Here is a 19,392-nt window from a genome sequence, read left to right as displayed (position 1 = left end):
TTTGAAACAGGTCTGAAGAGTCATTCCCTCAAAAAGCCGACTTTTGTCCACTGACCGTGAAGGCAGCTTTGGGGCAACAGCTGAGATAAAAATACCTATAGCACAGAAATCTCAGGTTCCATGAGAAAACCTCCATGCTGTCTCACTGTAGAAAGAAAACGCTGATATTGTTCTCATCTTCATATCAAAGTACAGAAGAATAACAAAGGACCTTCAAGCAACACCACCTTCATAGCAAGCTCACAAAAGTCCCATTATATCCCAGAAAATCAGGTCCAACCAGTTTGCTTCTTGGGCTGTGCCACTGCTAAGCCTATTAAATCTACCTCTGTTGAGAGACTAAATGAAGGATTGGTGAGAAACAAGGCAGAAAGAGGACAATACATGCTGCTTGACGACCGTCATTGTCATCTTATGCAAATGTCCACAGTCACCATGTATAAGTAAAAGGGGGATTCTGGTCAAGCTTCTCTGCAACATACCCCAGGCTGGAGCACTGCTTCCCACACACACTTCCCTTGGAAAAGCTTTGTGCATTCCACAAGTTCATAGCCCTGTCAGCTGATGAAAAACCAGTGTCATACACTGTGTCTTTATTCCCTTTTTGTGCTTCTTCCATCACAGAGCCAGAAGAAGGAACAAGGATCCTGATTATCATTACCAGCAACAGGAAACATTATCTTGAGGAGCTATTGTCGGGTAGAATGGGAATCAGTAGGTATATTACAGATCCTTCATCATACAAGGGTGATAAATCATACCCTTAGCACAGCCAAGAATCCAACTCTCAGTCTGTATGTGTAGATCCGATTATATTCCATGGCCATACTTTATGAAATCGTTACCAACAGAAGCCCAAAACTAAGGAATTATAGAAAGCATCAACATTTGTATTTTCTCTTTATTAGCTATCACCATATGTACCAGTATCTTTCGCATCGTTCTAGGCTTTTAGAAACTCAAGCAGAGATCATGAATAATTGCTGTACTGTCCTTTCCTTTCTTTAGGTAAGACTAATACAACCAAACTTTTGTGGGTTTGTATGCACATTAATCCTGTGGTTTCTTTGTTTAAAACCAAACATACCTCTGTTAGTCAGTGCTCAGAATACTTCAGTAATTTTTTATTATTTCTTTGTCTCTGCAATCAATGCAAAAAGATAGGCATTTTTGCATAGGTTGATTAACATCCTTCAGCAAACAACCCTTCCTTCATTTTTTGAGAGGGCTCTCTTAGGAAGCATGACTGGTTCTCTGGAGATGCCTATTTCTTTCCATCAAGTTCATAGAATCCTAGAATGGTTTGATTTGGGAGGGACCTTTAAAGGTCATCTAGTCCAACCCCACTGCAACGAGCAGGGACATCTTCAACCAGATAAGGTTGCTCAGAGCCCCATCCAGCCTGACCTTGAGTGTTTCCAGGGATGGAGTATCAACAGTCTCTCTGGGCAACTAGTTCCAATGTTTCATCACCCTGATTCAGTGAATCCTATAGCTTTTTATGTTCAGACTAAGAAACCTAAATACAGATGTCTGTATGCAGGCTGAGGTGGGCTTCAGCTGCCTCAGTGCCACCTGAGGTGACCTCCTGCTTCTACTGCAATATTGTTACTCCAGTATGCCTGTGCCACTTCCTCCAGCACTGTGTGGGTATCTCAGACGACACTGAATATCTGACTCTATATATTAAAACACTTTCCCCAGTGTCTCAGGTTCCACTATAGCCCACCAAGCTGATGTATTTACTGAAGCCCTGAAGTAATTCCAGTGATAAAATGAAGGTGTCTGCGGGTAATGATCTGCACTTTGAAGTCTTCTGTTTTTCATCACTGATTATTGATGAAGACGGGGTGACAAACTTAGACTGAACATGGAATTTTTACGTAGCTACATCAAACATTTCCACTGTAAAGGATTTATTTTCACAAAGATAGGGCTTTACTGCAATTTGAGATGCTTCAGGAGATTGAATTGCTAGTCCCGACAGACACAGATCTTCTGTAGGCCCCGTGTCACAATGTCTTGATACACTGAGGAATGTAGAGACACTTGCTGTTTATGTGTACCTGAAGCTGGTCCTAAAAATCTCCAACATATTTCCCTAATTCCTTTGCTTCAGGAACTTTCTGGACACTAAAATTTACAGGCAAAGCCTAGGGTTCATTTAGGAGTTCTCTGAAATGTAGTCACTGCCAGTGCAGAGAAATTCAAAGATAGTCGGTGCTGTCTTAATCCATGTTCCATCACTAGAAATAAAGATCCTTGAAACCAGTCAACTGTGCCATTGATTCCAGCAAGAATCGAATTCACTCTTGCTGCTGTGTTTTTTTCGATGAGACTGACAATCTACTGAAGCAATAAAGACTCACTTTTGTCAGAAAATACAGCAGCCAGCCACAGGATATGCCATGGGAATAGGAACAAAAGAGTATTTTCACAGAATTACCTTTTAAAAGAATATCCAGTGGTCTGACACTTGACACTCATTTTTAGAGAAATATAACATGTTTTTAGGACCTTCCTGAAAACACAGTTTGCATGCAAGGAAACTAATTCAGCTCTGAAACATATTTGGTTCTGCAGAAGACTGCAGCAGCTGCCTGACAGGATATAGCACAAGCACATAATTTAAAAAGAGCTATAAAAATCCAAGGAAAATCAAACTAAAATCATAGACGGTCACTCAGTTATAATTCAGGTGACATGTTAATAGACTTTTGGGTATTTTTTTCTGCCATGGTACTGTAGACATTAAAAAGTTAAATGTTTGTAGGTTGTCACAACTGCCAGCTGTCCATGACTGAAGATACCAACAGGTCACAGCAGCACAAAAAAGAGCATCACTCATTTCATTGCATAACTTTTACTGCTATTCATGGCTCATTTTTTAACCAAAGTGACCTGGTTATATCATGCTTGTAGTTTACATGTAATGCTCACAATTGCAGTTTGGGGCAACATGAATTAAAACAATTCCCCTGCCCCACAGGTGAAATCTGTTGCAAATGTATCTACTACACTTTGCATTTGAAAATGTTCATTAAAAAAAAAAAAAAAAAGAAATACAAAGAAAAAATCCCAAACAAACAAATAAAAAAAAATCCCCAAACCAAGTAAACAGGTATATGGAGCAAACCCTCACTTACTGATAGCCTCTGCATATTCTGTAAAGAAGCTGCCCCTGCTTACTCCAGATCAGCTTCTCATTACACATGGTGTGTGCCATGTAGCAGAAGGTAAGACTAGACTTTGTGATGTTATTAAACTCTGGACAAAAAAAGAGAGGTGGTGTGTTTTAATGAACTAGCTGTCACCATAGAAACAATGAACTACTGTTTGAATTACACAATTCACAAGTGGAATTGTGTAAATTGATATTTTGTTTCAATGGTTAAACAAAAAAGAAGAATAAAACCTTCATTCTATTCAATTAAGTGACATTTTTTTTCTTCCTTTTTGGCTGATGTGAAATACAGAGTTGGATAGGCAGATAAGAAATGTTATTTTTAGCTTTTTATTTTTAATTTTAACATTTATTGATTTTTTAACCCTAACTAAACCAGCAATACTTCTGAAACAATGTTCTGTCATGAAATGTCAATAGATTTTTATTTTCCAAATTTCTTAATGGTTATTATTATTTTTTCGGTGTAAATTATTTAAGAATTTAACCTGAACTTGCATTTTTCAATGACTAAACTGCTTGCAGAAAAATATTTTTATACAGCCCTGCTCCCAGAAACTAATTTTATCTAAGTCAATATCTTACCCAGTTGCCTAGACAAATTCCATTCCGCTTTTTATTTTCTTTTAACTTATGTTCCTCAGTTATTAAAGAAGGACTTCCTGGCAATTCTGGAGATTACAAAAGTAATAGCTTTGAAAGAACCAAGTAGGAATTATTGCAATGAATATACTATGGGATGGGAATAGTAGCTTATACACATGTTTTGCAGTTAATGGCTTTCAGAGCTGTAGGCATTAAATTCCAGTACTTTTCCTTCCCTTCGTTTCCCATCTGAATGGAAGTCCAGCAAAAGCTCAGAAGATGACTAAACTTAGATTTATTAGCAGGGCTTGCAAAGGAGGCAGTCCTCATTTAAACCACCAAAATGCTGCTGAATCTGTTGGCAGAATGTGTTCATGCTGCCCAAGGAGATAATAGAGATATCTGCTCCATTACAGCAATTTTTGCATCTTTTCTGAGTCACCTTAACTGACAGTTCCCAGGCTGATGATCACCTCGCCTAAGTTTTAACTTTCTTAGAGTCCATCTAGCTGAACTTGTCCTCTGGCTTTCCTCTGGAGTCAGTAAAAAGAAAAAGGTCATTCCAGAGAACAATTTATCCCACAAATGGCAGGAACTCATAGGAGTTTGAAAGGAATAACGCTAAGGAATGACCCACAACTCTTCAGTGGCTACTTAGACTTAGTTTAGACTAGATAATTGAGGTGCTAGTTAGTAAAATCAAGAGAAAACACATCCCTGGAGACAAAGCAGAGAGTAAGAACTAGTAGGATTTGGGGTTAATACTCTCAGGACAGAGACTAAAGTATCTATACCTATCATATGTGCTGTAAAAAAATCCATGGCAGAATTCTCTTCTGGTTCTGCATGATGCACCTATGGCCCTACACACTCCACCAATTTGCCATGGGTTAGCATTATACTGTGGGTAGCACATGGCATTGAAAAGAAAGGGATAGTACATTAAGGAAAGATTTTCTTGACACTGAGACACGTAGAGATTACCAAAGACTCTGTAATTGCTAATGAAGAATTAGGTACAGAGATCCCCAGTCTAATGGCAACCCAGCTAGCTCTGGACGCAAAAGCTGTAGGACTGCACAAGCACAGCACTGCCCTGCAGCAAACTATTCCTGCAACCAGGACCAGGACCCCAGCTGAGAGTTACAACGCCAAATAAACACCCCAGCTCAACTGGCATTAATACGTGCAGCTTCATATTATATCTAGGGTACATGGATGGGTTTTTAATCCCTGTTACTAGGAATTCTTCACCAGTAAAATTATTGTTTTTACACTATTTGTCTTCCCCGTCAGACCACACATAGAAGTATAGCTTGGCTGTATATTATAGAGGGATGAGAAGCAGGGTAGAGGCTTTCCCAAGAAATAGGAACATGCCAGTGGTTCACCCACTGGAGATTTCTCTTTTCTCCAGCCGTGACTAGCAAGAAAAAGTTTCATAGATCTTTCCAAAGCAGTTTGGCTGTGACACAGCACCCTTTATTTCCCCTACCAAAGCTGATCCTGAACTTTTTCAATGACAGTGCCCTTCCAGGCTTTCAGCTTCACTAATGTGACCGAATTCATAGTAGGCTCATAACATCCTTTTTAGCTTCTGCTGCTGCATTTGAGAACAAGATTCTTTATAGAGCCTGCAGCTTGGTTTCTGCCTGGATTGTGAAGATTTTGTTCGTTCCAGTTCTGTTACATTATTATCCATAGAATTCATACCACCCAACTTCAGATCTCCATAATGATTGCATTAAGAGGCAATGGAGACAAATGGACACTCGTCATAGACTTAATGTAAGATGGATGTCTAAAATAAGGCAAATTTAAGTCACGTAAGTACAGTTTAAATAACTAGCATTGATAAAGGCCTTTCTACTTTATAAACCCATACTTAGGGAACATTAATTCATCCATTGCAGCTGATGAACAAACAGTGTTGTGTTGATAAACTCAGAGACATTCAGCAAAGAGCTAATCTTTGGCAATGCTTGGAAAACAGAGGTCAGTGAAGCTCTTTTTCTTGCATTTGCCTGAGAAAGAGTAAAGCTTGATCACAACTTGGGTACAGATGGTTGCATGGGTGCCCTGTTCAGATACAGATCTCTACAGTATAGATGTCTGAAATGAGCACAAATCCTAACCCTGGTGCCACATGGTCCCTAACATCTACCTTGAACGTTTTGCTTGTTTCTACCATCTCTAACTTGAGGTTAGTAGAAGACACTTTATGCAGTGTCACATGGCTAAATCCATCAGCACGAAAAAGCCACTTTGACCAAAGACAGATGTATCCAGGCAGATCAAAGCTATCTTGGTCAGCATCCTGGCTCAAATAGGAGCCAAGTAGAAAACAATTAAGTACAGAGACATATTCTTAGCTATACCCTCCCAGCTCCAGGATTTCAATAGTTTTTAAAAGCTGAGTGTGAGACGAACAATCCTAGTTCTATTGTTCTTGTGTGCAGCTGCATCAATAAGGGAGATACATCCACACATAGGCAGGCACACGACAAAGTAATGTCTTCCTGGTGGCACCAAGGGAAATAAGAGCAGATAATTAAAAGGCTCTGAAAGAACAGGAGGCTGACAAGACACCCAATAAAAATCTAAAACTAAAGAAACCTGCTCCATCTTTAGATGAACATGGAAACACTTTTCAGAATCTACTCTCCCTGCATTACCACCATTATCTTCTAATTACTGCCTCCTACCCCCTTGGTGTCCCTACCAGTTTCCCTCCTGTTGGTTTATGGGATAACTCGCTGATAGGATTCTTCTTAACCAAGATCATTGTAGACATCACATCCCTGCAAGTACTTCATTTGAATTTCTTGGCTTGCCTGGCAGTGCAACTGCCCTTCAACATTTTTCAGAGGAAGGACAGAAGTGGGACTAGCTTACCAGGGTTACAAGTTAAAATTTAATTTGACAGTGAGTCATGAACCACATAATCACCAATGAGTCCTCGTCACTTCCATTTCTATTCAAATTCTTGCACTATGTTCACTGTTATCATAGCTTGGCTCATTCCAGATTAGTGCATTTTAGGCACTATAAACACTAAATCAGTGGCCCAAATCTGCAGATCACTCAAGGAACTCCCCCACGATTTGAGACAGCACCACATTCAGGGGAAAAGTCTGGAAAAACAAGTTCCAACAGTGCAAAGACAAACAGGTAACAGGCTGGGAAAAGTCTGTTATGCCAAACTACTGCTGGAGAAATCTACATTTCATCAACAGGGCTCTTACCATTATGGGATTTCTCTGAGTGGCATGTGTGCTGGCTGTGATCCTGTGCCCCCATGGACAGTATCAGATTAAACTGCTCAGCAGATCCCAGATCAAGCCAGACAAATGTGTATGGTCCTTGGAATTACAGCTAGGTAAGATACAAACCCACCTGGAAGCGGAAGACAGCTGGGAGCTTGACTTTGTCAGTGCATGTGTGTGGCAAGTGTGAATGTGCAGGCTGCTGAACACCTCTGCCTGTCTTTGGAGGTCACCACTCAAGGAAACATTGATTGCAAAACTTGTTTACACAAGTCTAAGTAGATCCACTACAGTTTAGTACATGGATGTCATAAAGAAGACACCTACACATCAAAACATCCCATGGTAAATATAGAGTAATCCAGACCTCTGGCGTGACCTACTCAGTATAGCAGAGCCAGATGCTAAAGGTAGGATTTGTTTGATAAAATGTAGACATCAACAATGTAAATATTTACAGCTGAGATAGCCACCTTTACTTCCACATATGTCTGTAGAGAAAAAAAGGGCATCATCTAATCTACTTTGAGGATGAAATGAATTATGTCTCAGGCTCTACTTATTAGATATCCAGAGCTACAAAATGAGCAAGGTGACTTCATCATTCATAGTGCAGATGCATTTGCAGGTATCAACATTTAATTAGATGAATCCCATGCTAAGTGTACACAGCCCAGGAAACTGTCATTAAGTATCTGAGTAACTCCTGTGCCATTCTTTCCTAGCCCCAGGGCAGGGAACAGGTCAGTAGAGTCTGGATGGGAAAAAATAAAAACGAAAAAGGATGCATATGATTTGTCAGTGAGCTTTATCAATTCTTATCTGGCAGAATGTCCTTTGAGGACTGCTGACAGCTACAAGAGGGTCCAGCAGGAGCTGGGGCAGCTCTACACTAGAACAAAGACAAAAATTCAAACAAAGGACATCGGAAACACTGATGTAAGAAATAGCCTGGCTCCACTGCCTGGCGAAGTTGAGTATGAAGTAATCATTACCCTCCTTCCTTTCTTTTCGGCCTTTGGCTTTCATTCATTATTCCCCTTTATCTCTTTAACTCCCTTTCCAGAACAAAAGACTCCGATTCTGGGTCCTGCTGAGATTTCGTTTTCTTCAAATTCTTTTTTTCATTCAGGCTGTAGGTGATGGCTGAGCAGGGAGGGACACCTAGGGTCAGCACATACCCCTTATTTCTTTTCATATGAAGGCTCCTAAAGAATTTAAAGCATTTCAGAGGAAGAAGATGTCATAAAACTCATGGAAAAAAACAAACAGAAATCTCAAGGCAATCATTGTCTCTGAAGCATTATAGGCATTACACAGCAGCAGAAGGAGAGAAAACAGTGCTGTGAAGAATAAAACAGTAATGAGCATAACATCTGGGTATGTGAGGTACAGCAGGAGGGAAAGGGGAAAACATCAGAGCCCTGACAAGTCAGGGCTGGATGCCTTCCATAATACAGTGCCAGCCTTGCTCTTCAAGACTTGTGGTTGCAGTTGCAGCATCAACATTGTGCTTGGGTTGGACCTCACCCAGAGGAACTCTGGGGAACCATTTAGTTTATGTCTGTGTTCACAGATGCTGAGCACAGCAAGGGGCCAAAGCAAAGGCAGGAGAGTTGAATTACTGCAAAAATGTAGGAAGCCATAAGATGTTCTTCTCTTTTGACATCAAAGTGCATTGCTTTCCATGCAGTACTTTTAAACAGGAGAAATATTAGTGCAGAAAACAAGGTCCCCAAACAGGAGCAGAAAACCTACTATTATTGTTATTATTTTTTGCACCACGTGGGCACCTTGCGATAATTTTCATGATGTGTAATATTATTGTTCTAGACACTAGAAATACAGATCACAAGGACTGTCCATGTCCCAGACCCAAATGTTATACATGATCATTTGACTTTGTTTCACATGCAACAGAAGACTGTAGCTACCTTGCTTGCATGGGTTACTGTAGTTCAGCTGATTTGGTGGGTGTTTTTTTTAAGCTGCAGGAACTTGAACATGTGCCCAAACCTCTACAGACTCCCTAAAAACTCACAATACCATTTTATACCCTGCAGCCCCTTTGAGGAGAAATAAATCCTCAGAAAAAAACATATATATTGAAATGTTCTATGGAAATTTGCATGCAGAAATAGTCCAAAGGGAAATGAGGCAGTTTTGTGCTTCTCCATGCTCTTAAATAAACAGAAGTTTATTCATCAGCCAGGAGGGATTTCTTCTTTCTTTCAGCTGTTTCTGACAAGCAAGGGAGTTATTTCTTATGTTTCTCTTTCTTTGAAGGAAACAAGTTAATATCATATTTCTCCCCTACCCGCCATCATTAACATGTCTTACTGCTACAGATGAATGACAAAAAACAAATGTTGGGCAATTTTCACTTCTCCCAGGTGAAAAATAGGTTGTCTGCAGCAAGTGAAAAGAGAGAGGAATCAACACACTGCACAAGGCTGCTTAATTTATGGGCAGTTACTATGTCTTCGGGGAGTTTCATAACAAAACTTCTCCAACCAATGCTTGATAACTTAACCTAAAAGCCAGGATCGGTTGTGGTGAATAGTGCTCCATTCCAGTAATAGACCAGGAGCAAAAGTGCTTTTGGAGTAAACAGATAACTGTGGTATTTTCTTAAATCCTGTGGTATGTGAACCTATCATGTATGGAGTATCCCATGTTGATACACCCCGTGTTAGCAGGCAGCAGCAAGGTGTCATTCCAAATACAGTAAGTAGTATCTCAAGGATGTTGAGCAAACAGTGAGGGTGGTAGAGCTCTGCTGATGTCCCATCGTTTAACTATGGAGATAAGGCTTTGTTGGGAGTGATGGTGGCTAGATCTGGTTTGAAATAAGTATCATGTAATGAAAGGTGAGTCTGGAAGGTCAGGACTTAAAGGGGATAAAATGGAATGCTGTAGTCCCAGAGGTGAAATGAAATACCTATAAAACACATCTACAGTAATTTTAAAAAGGTAGAGAGAAAAAGCAACAAACAGGATCCATGGAATGAAATGTCTTTCAAACAAGAAACATGTTAGAATTCTTCACTGGAAAATAAATGCCTTGGAGGTGATGTGGTTTCTTTACCCAAAGCCACATAAACTGTGGAACTCATTGCCACAGGATGTGGTGAACAACTGAAAGATGCACAATAAGCCTGGGAAAATCTTCTATACAGTAATTCAATCTAAAACTACTAGGGGCACAGAATAAAGAGCATCTGGATTCTGCTGCTGAGCTACTACTTGAAAGGATTCAGTCCCTGCCTGCCTGAGTAGGTGATACATTTTAATCACATGGAGATGCAAAAGCCTTTCCGATGGCTCCAGACCTCCTCTATCTCTGAGCTGTGTGCTTTGGATTTGGAACAGGCATTCTAGTAGGCAACAGTAGAAATGGACTTTAGTTTGGAACAGGCGTAACTGCCAGGGTTATTCTGGGTTTGAGTGATAAAGTACCAGCTAGCTGGTAAAATGGTCTCTCTTGAACTGAGAAAATCTATGAATTCTTGAATCTTAGTCATTGCATAATCATAAGAAGCAGGGCTCATGGTCAGCTTCTGACATTATTTTGGGGGTACAGGAGGAGGAACACGTTGTTTTTTCCCTTTTGTCCCTGCATAAGCCACTTCTGGACCTCAGCAGAATTGGGAAGATCTTCTGTAATGAACAAAGAGGATCCTAAACCCACATCACTGGGGCTGAAATGAACTGCCTGCAGTACATGCTTTCCTCAATTTCGCCAAACCACACAGTTCGTTTCCCCGAAGCTGGGAAGCAGAACAAAAATGACCTTATGTATGAGCTGAATAATAGGAGGACTCTGATGGAAATACTAGCAGCTAAAATGCAGGAATAGCTTGCTTCAGAGGATGCTCTGATAACACAGATATCTGCATCCTGCCTTCCCTTGCTTCTGGGCTAAAATACATGGTGAGGAAAAGGGGAGAGAAATCTCCCTTCTTATCACACACTATGTGTTTTATCTGCTTTCCTCTGCAGCTTTACCAATTCTAGTCACAGTAGAAGCTGTTTGGACAGGACTCAGAAAATGGACCCTGATTTCCAATTAGTTTCTCTGTCATTCTTTGCCCTTCTCTCACTGGCACTGGCCATAGGCAGCTGCTGCTGCAGTCAGTGGGAAATGAGACAGGATATTAAACTATTAATTTCTTCTTTTCTTGCTGCCTCAGTTTCTTAGCTCAGCAACAGCACAAGTATTCTTCATCAAGATTATGGTCATCACAATGTTAATCCCTGTAAAGGTCTTCAGATCATGAGAGAGGCAGGCACAAGTTATCACTGAGCTGATGAGGGGGAACGAGTTGTCACAGAACAGACCAACGATGCACTTAGTCTTATGTCCAGTTCCCAATAACTTTTGCCACCTGCACAAGCAGAGGACACAAACACTACCAAGGCCTCTCCAGGCATACTGTTTCTTTTTCCTTTTCTTTTCTTTTATTTTTTTTTTTTTTCTGAATTAATTTTGCAGTCATATGTCACTGCATCACCTAAAGTACAGAAGCAAGTTCCTGACCTCTGATAATAACCAGCAATTGTTCTGGTACATCCCCATTGATTGATTTTTTGTCCTTATAATGTCTCTCTAAGCTCATTCAGCTGCAGTGACTGCACCTATTACCGTAAGATGTTTGCATGGACATTGCTGAAACCCCCTGCAGACATGACAGGAATGTTTCGAACGCATGACTTCAACGTACATGGTCTGTCCCCAGCTGCAACTCACCTGGAGAAGAGTCATTGAAAGGGTTCAGGGCAGCTGCCCTCCGTATCTTCTCTAGACAGGTCTCTTGCTCCTTTTTAATGATGCAATTGGAATGGGTTGCTGTAACCTGAAAGGAGGGGAAAAAATGTGGAGAAAGAATAATTACAAACTAAAAATAGCTAGTGAGTTTATCAGGAAACATCAGTAAGTTTTGAGGTCCTGTTCTAAAATGCGAAAGAAATAAAAGCATCCTTGTAAGAGAGAAAAGTGCAGAAAACCTTTCAACAAACCTTTCTTCCTTTTTTTTTCTTTCCTTTATTTCAATACCTCTTCCAGGAGGCTTAAGGCCAAAGTATGGAATTACAATTTTTATAAATTGTTTGGGGGGGTTTATGTTGTTCTCCCTGCCAAACTATAATTTCTAATGTGTTTGCTTTATTTTATTTTATTCCTTCCTCATATAAGGCTGAAGCAAAGGTACCTCTAAATGGAGAAATAATTTAAAGAAGAATCAGAAATCAATTGAGGCTCAGTTTGATCTTACACCAGTTTCTTATGAGTCTTGCACAATCCATTAACATCACTCAGGACTCAGAATTAAATTAAAAGCTCTTTCTCTTCATCTTTCACCCTGTCCATTCCTTAATGTTTCCTTCTTCCTTTATTCCTAGTGAACACAAGGCAATTTTCTTGCCAAAAAAAGAATGCAATGCCAATTAAAGTGAGGTGACTTGATCCAAATCTCTTCTTTTTCTCCCCGCCGTGTCCCCACCCCCTGCCATCTTTAGGGCTCTAAGGCTGCCCACTGCAAGAAAAAAAATGGGGGGAAAGCAAATGAAAACAAAAAGAAATTAGTTTATAAGAGGAACATTGCAGCCAAAAGAGTGCAGGCAATCCCAAAGCAGCAACAAAATGTGACCCATTCCCAGAAATCAATACAAGATTTCATTCCTATCACAGACAGTGGCCAGAGTGTATCAATTAAAGGGCAATACAATCTCAGGTTTCATTAGATCATTTTACAGGGGCACTGTTAAGGTTGAAATCACACCGCGGAAAGCACCGTGAAAATCAGTGCACTGGTTGAAGATGGGGTAGGTCACCCTGGTTCACTGAAACAATTTTGCTGTTTCATATTTCCCATCCCATTTCCTTCACTCTTGACGATAGAGAACTACAGAGGAAGCAGAGCGTACCTGACCTGCCAAGTGGTCTGTTTTGCCTTGCCTGCTATGTAGGAACAAACAAACGGGGAAAGCAATACCCGAATTCAATCTTCTTCAATTTATTTTGGAGCCCCGTCTACACAACTTCACTTCCCCCGCCTCCCATTAGGCAGAATGGAGTGAACAGTTTGAAACGCCACAATACACTCAATACACACTTACAGTAAATGCCAAGGCACAAGTAATCCTAGTTTGGTGGTGCTTGCGTTGTGCTTTTGTGTGTGCTAGGAGGTGTGGAGCCATTTGCACACTTTTGGCCTTATAACAGTTATAAGCCACCAGCCTTATTTCAAAGACAGCGACGGTTTCCTTAGGAACCTCTGTTGGGAAGTTTTCCTCACCATTTGTTAGAACTGATAATGCTACATAGTCTCATCTCCAAGATCCCAGTAATACATTTCAGCTATTTTCCTCGTGGGATGCACCAGGCATAACCATATTATATTCGTTTATCTTCAAAACAAACACTGTTCTGTTTTAAGGGCTCCCATGGGCCTGGAAAATATATATTGTCACAGATCTCTAGGATCTCCCAAGAACATAAGGGCTTTTGCTACATCGTCCCCTAAACCTCAGAGAAGATTGGGAAAATTGCATTGGCTGACATTCAAGTTCTTAGAATGTCTGTTAAAAAAGATAAGAGAGAAATAGCAAGTAAATCAGGGTTCTGGTGCTGGTTCACTCAGGTCTGAAAGGAGCATCTAAGGGTTGTCTCAGTACATGAATATGGAAGTTTCTGTACAGGTTAGAAAAGTTCTCATGTAGTAATAGTAGTCATAATAATAAAAATTGAAATAGTAATATTACAATATATATTTTCTACGCAAGCAGGATACAAATAAACAAAAAGAAATGTTTCTTCACACACTTATTTTTAACCTGAAGAGCTCCTTTCACCTTGATATTGTGAATGTTCAATGTTACAGGAGTTCAAAACATATACATATATATATGCATGTATGTATTTATGCAAAGTTCATCAAAGGATACTAAACACTAAGAAACCCACCATGCCCAGATTTTGATGTCCTGTGGGGCACTCATAGACCTTTGAGAAGGTATCAGTTCAATCTATAGTGAAAAGACAAAAGAGTTATTTATCCTTCCTGTATTTGGTGTTTGCTTTAGTAGAGGTAAGCCAAAGCCAGGACTTGATTGATTATAAAGAAAGCCTAAGGATTTGATTATAAAGAAAGCCTAAGGATAAGAGCTCAGATTTTATTGTTTTCCTCGCAGACGGGCACATCTGGTCAGATGTCTCTGACTGAACTGACTAAATTTAGTCAATTGTATCTGAGTAAGTCTGGCTCAGGAGGTATTTGAAATGCAGACAGCTGGGCACAAACAGCACTAGAGAGATGGGCTTCACCTGCCCCTGTAGCTAAGCTTTCACTATTGGCAGACTATTTTGATGTGACTTCCCATAATCATTTTTATGCCATTTTGTGGCACTCTTCATCAACGAGGGGAAAAGGGGGGGCGTGGGGAGAAAAAAATAAAGCAAACAAAAAAAACCCCAAAACACTGGGGAACACAGAAACTGAGACAAAAAGCAGAGAAAGGGAGGAAACATTAACCTCCGTGCCAGAGAAGCTGCTTGTCATCTTTGCTAATAAAAAAAAAAAAAAAAAAAAAAAAAAGGGTTTGGATTCCTAATAGCAAAAGGTTTCGCTGTTGAATGTAGAGATCCTTTAATGTTTTCACGTTTTCCTGAAAGGATCCACATGTTTTGTGTTTCTTCATTAACTACGTACTGGTAGAGCCTTTAATCTGTCAAGTCAGTCTTCAACAACTGCCCTGCAGAGCACAATTCAAATGGAAGTGTGAGATTGAACTTCATGGCCTCCTGATTTCATTTCTTTTGCCTCAAGGACATTTGCAATTTCCTGAGTTCAGCAGAGACAGTCTGGTTTCAGTTTCCCAGAAGATATCAGTGATATGTGCAGTTAAAGAATGTTCTGACACATACTAGAAAAATCAAGAAACTAAGAAGATAGTGCATGAAATTCACTCTTTTATAAAAAAAAAAAAAATTACTCTCAGTGGAGTGAAGGAGTTTGACTCACACCTGTTTTGAAAAGACATATGTTTGCCTAGATACAAATACAGTAAATAGAATTGACGTCTGTTTAGTTGTGAGGGAACAGAAAAAGACAACAGCAGCTAGCTACCGCACTACAGCTGTACAACAAATTAAAAACTTTCATTTTTCTTCATTTGTTTTTATTAAGGTGGCCACCACAAAAATAACCCGGCATGTGCTGCATGCAACTTATAGTACTTAACTCTTTGTTGCTCCCTTGGCATTACGGTAAAGTTAATAACAATGATGTCATTAGGTAACAAACTACATTATTCTCTGACACATACCCTCAAGGTACTGCTTTACTGTGAACTGTTCCACTAGGAAAGCTATTGATGGTACATACACCTAAGCAGAGAACCAGGTGAACACATCTCTGCTGCTTCCAGACCTGCCCCAGCTAGGTAAATCAGATCAGCAAATTTTAGAGTCATGTTTAAGCAAGGAATTGCTCAAATATACAGATGGTCCAGGGAGAGAACCCCATGGGAGGAGCTGTGCGGATCAGAAGAGCATCATACACTTCCCTGCTCATGGAAGTAAACACATGTTGCCAGTTTATTCCATCAGGAAATGTAAATAAACTTTTTTCTTCTTGTTTTGGTTGAAGTATATCAAACAGTGGGAGCAAGGCAAGTGAAGGTAACTTGGACAGCAATTTTTCCTTTCCCCAAGATTCCTCCTCCACTGGAAAGGCAGCATGCCTAGCTGTCTGCTTCGGTGCATGAAGATCTACAGAGCACAGTGGTGGCTCTGCACCTCTTCCCAGCGTGTAGCGCAGGCTGTGCCTCACATTAGGCACAGCATCGTACAAACTTTGGTACATGACTTTCAGTTTTAAAAAGTTAGCTTAAAAACTGATACATTATTATGTGAGCATTCCCCAAAGAAGCTTATTTTGTCATGGAAACATTACTAGATTTAATCCCTTATCAAGCAATGATTCAACTGGTCAAACCAGGGCCAAGACTTGCACAATGTTGTGTTAAAAATAGAGGTGTTTGGGAAAGAGCTCTGATTATCTGGATTTTTTCAGAACTGATTTACATCATTACTGGTACACACAACACTGGCTTGGCGGTGGAACAAATTGTCTCCAGGAAGGCCTTACGTTGTTGCTTGATTGCGTTTTTGTCTGCCTGTGTAAATAGCACCCAAACTACTGTAATTTCAAAACACTTCAGACTAAGTGAAAGGGTAAAACGATTAGGAAGTTATTCAAACCAAGGCACAGTTGTACAATCTGCAGCATAGTTTTGACACTATGTTTTAAGAAAATTGTGCAGAAAAAAACCCACAAACAGAGCACACTGCCAAAAAAGGCACTGATCCCTTTCAAACTGTCTTACATGAATTTAAGTTATGGTAACTTTTCTACACTGATGGCTCCTAGAGAGATGCATGTCTCACTGCAGATTAGAAAATAACAGCAGCATAATCAACAGTTCACTCAATGGATGCCTTCTCAAGTGGTAACTCTGGACAAAAGATGTGTTATGCAACATAGGGTAAATCTATTTTTGAGTTTGCTGTCCTGGTTTCAGCTGGGATAGAGTTAACTTTGTTCCTAGTAGCTGGCACACTGCTGCGGTTGGGGTTTAGGATGAGAATAATGTTGATAACACGCTGATGGTTTAGTTGCTGCTGAGCTGTGCTTACTCTAAACCGAGGACTTTTCAGTGTCCCGTGCTCTGCCAGTGAGCAGGAGCACAAGGAGCCGGGAGGGAGCAGAGCCAGGACAGCTGAGCCCGGCTGGCTGGAGGGACATTCCATACCATAGAGTGTCATGCCCAGTATATAAACTGGGAGGAGTTGTTTTGGGGGGTCTGATTGCTGCCTGGGGACTGGCTGGGCATCGGTCAGTGGGTGGTGAGCAACTGTGCTGTGCATCGGTTGGATTTCTTGGGGTTTACTCCTCTCTTTTTTTTTTTTTTGTTTTCTCCATTATTATTATTGTTATTAGTCTATTATTATTTTATGTCGATTATTAAACTGTTCTTGTCTCAACTCACAAGTTTTACCTTTTTCCAACTCTCCTCCCCACCCCACCAGCAGGAGGAGTGGGCAAGTGGCAGCATGGTACTTAGTTGCTGGCTGGAGTTAAACCACGAGGTTTGCCTTAACTAGCTTCTTATCTTGAAGATCAGTTGAAAAACCTCCTTCCGAGTATGGTGAGGCATTCTCAGTATAGTTGATAACTTCCACAGGAACTGACATCTTGAGTTAAACGAGTGTGTACCTTTAGCCTATTATCTCTATTAGCAGGCAATACCAAGCAACGTTTCTCAAAGCCTTGCACTGGTAGGATGCAACCACTAATTGGAAAAGTTTTTTTTTAAATCTTGCTAGACATAATGTGCTTGAGGTGAAACTAAAGGCTCAGTAGCCTTTTCTGATTGCTGATTATATTATGTAAAATGGCTTTCTCCTATTGTTCCTGAGACTTTCTTCTCCAAAGATAAAAATCTAGAAGTATAACTCCAAATAACACATGCTACATGTCTTCCTTCTTCTTTCCTCAAAGGATAAATCCCAAATGGACATTAGCCTTCCTCGTCGCATCTCTGCATGTTCTGACCACATCCCTATATTCCTCCCAACTCGCCTGTCCCTTTTTCCACATCTGTAAGCTTCCTTTTGTTTGAGGGTTCCCAGAATCTTTATCATCAGGGTAAAAAGGCCTCTCTTTAGTACAAACCTCCCTTGTTTCAACCTATGACCATAGTCCATTTGTCTCCTGCCATCACCATGACAAAAAGCATTGCTCTTCCCTCTTGATGATGTCTCATAGACACTGTAAGGCTGCTACTAGGTTGTCCCAAAAGTTTTTCTCCTTCCACCAGCTACACAAGCCCATTTTCCTCTCCTTACAGGCCATCTTGGTGTCCCCTCTTCTGAACTTGCTACAGTTGATTGATATCTTTAATACACTGAGGAGCCTAGAACAGGATGCAATACTCTAGAAGTGGTCCAGCAAGTGCTGCGTAGAGGGGGATTAACCACTTCCCTGTATCTACTGGCTATTGTCTTGTTAATACAGCCCAGGACACTGTTGGCCTTAACCTTTCCTCAGGACCCATGTAAACCGTGCAGAGGCAAGGGTACGAAGTAGTCTCGAATGGTTTATCACATTGAAAAAAACTTTTGGTGATTTTCATTCATTGAAGGCTGAAGGAATCTGTGCTAATGTAAGACTTCTCTCACTGTGGGGACCTAGCGAAACAGAGAAGCTTTTAGGAGTTCTGCATTTGCCATGTTGCCACATTCATTTGCAAGGCAAGTTCTTGTTATTACTCGTGATTATTTGCCCATTTATACCTCATTACATTTAAACAAAACCCTGAAGAGAAAAGATCTTAGACAGGAAATTTGTTTTGTGCAGGCTCCAAGCAAGTTCAATAGAAACCCCGAGTCACACTTGGAACAGAAACGTGTGATGAACAGCTACAGGAGGGTGTAGAAACACTTTCACCACACACACACATATACCCTACCCAAGGGAGAAAGCTTTAATTAATCTACTAATTAAATTAAAGCTATTTGCCCTCAACTATCATACACGTTCCTCCCTTTCACTTCTCCCCGCAGGCGGCTCCAGCAAGTCGTGCTACAGCTCTCACTGATATTCCCCAGAGAGGCTTTAGGACTGGGGATAATTCTGAAGAAGGGAGGCAAAGAGCTCATTACAGCAGTGGTAATGGGAAGTGAGCAAGCTCATTCTCAATTTCCCTCCTCCTTTCAGTGCTAAGCGACGCTGGTTCACATATTGTGCCAAAGTGGAGGGGAAAAAAAAAACCCACAACCCAAAACAGAAAAAACCCACTCAAATCCCACAAGGAATCAAATCTTCGCACAAAAGACTGTGCCTAGAGTAGCTTTCTCAACAAACTCTTCTTTCTCCTTCCTGTCTCTGGAGGGTTTCACCACTATTTAGCTGTAAAAACTCAAGGAGGGGAATAAAGTACATATTCATGAAGGAAAGAAGGGAGCAGACTGAATGGTGTGCCAGAGTAGCAACAGGGTGAGACGAGCCAGCATTGGAACTCAGCAGAGGGGATTAGAAAGGAAGAGAGGCAATGTAGGAAAACTTCCTAATGATGACTGGTGAGGCCATACACAGGAAAAAGAACACCAACAAATTACTGGAGAAAGAGAAAAGTCACCTTAAGAGCATTTATGACCAGCTTTGGTTGTCCTTGGGCTATGGACATTGCCTGGGAAGAAAGTACGGTAATGGCTGTAAAGTGCCTTGTTCCTCTGACCTCCCAATTTAAGACTGTCAAAAATATGATGAAGCTGCGCTTTCCTGTGCGCTGGCC

The 19,392-nt window shown here is 40.6% G+C and overlaps 1 protein-coding gene across 4 annotated transcripts in view; it reads right to left on the bottom strand.

Moving 5' to 3' along the window:
- ADCYAP1R1 (ADCYAP receptor type I) overlaps window positions 1-19,392 on the bottom strand; it is a 140,907-nt gene that overhangs the window by 73,712 nt on the left and 47,803 nt on the right. For all 4 annotated transcript variants that reach the window (XM_055806718.1, XM_055806719.1, XM_055806721.1 and 1 more), the window contains exon 3: window positions 11,786-11,891. In XM_055806718.1, the coding sequence (XP_055662693.1) occupies window positions 11,786-11,891 (106 nt within the window). The remainder of the gene's footprint in view (window positions 1-11,785; window positions 11,892-19,392) is intronic.

The sequence above is a fragment of the Falco peregrinus genome, chromosome 5, assembly GCF_023634155.1.
Source record: "Falco peregrinus isolate bFalPer1 chromosome 5, bFalPer1.pri, whole genome shotgun sequence".
Lineage (NCBI taxonomy): Eukaryota > Metazoa > Chordata > Aves > Falconiformes > Falconidae > Falco > Falco peregrinus.
This window is presented reverse-complemented; position numbering and strand designations above follow the sequence as displayed.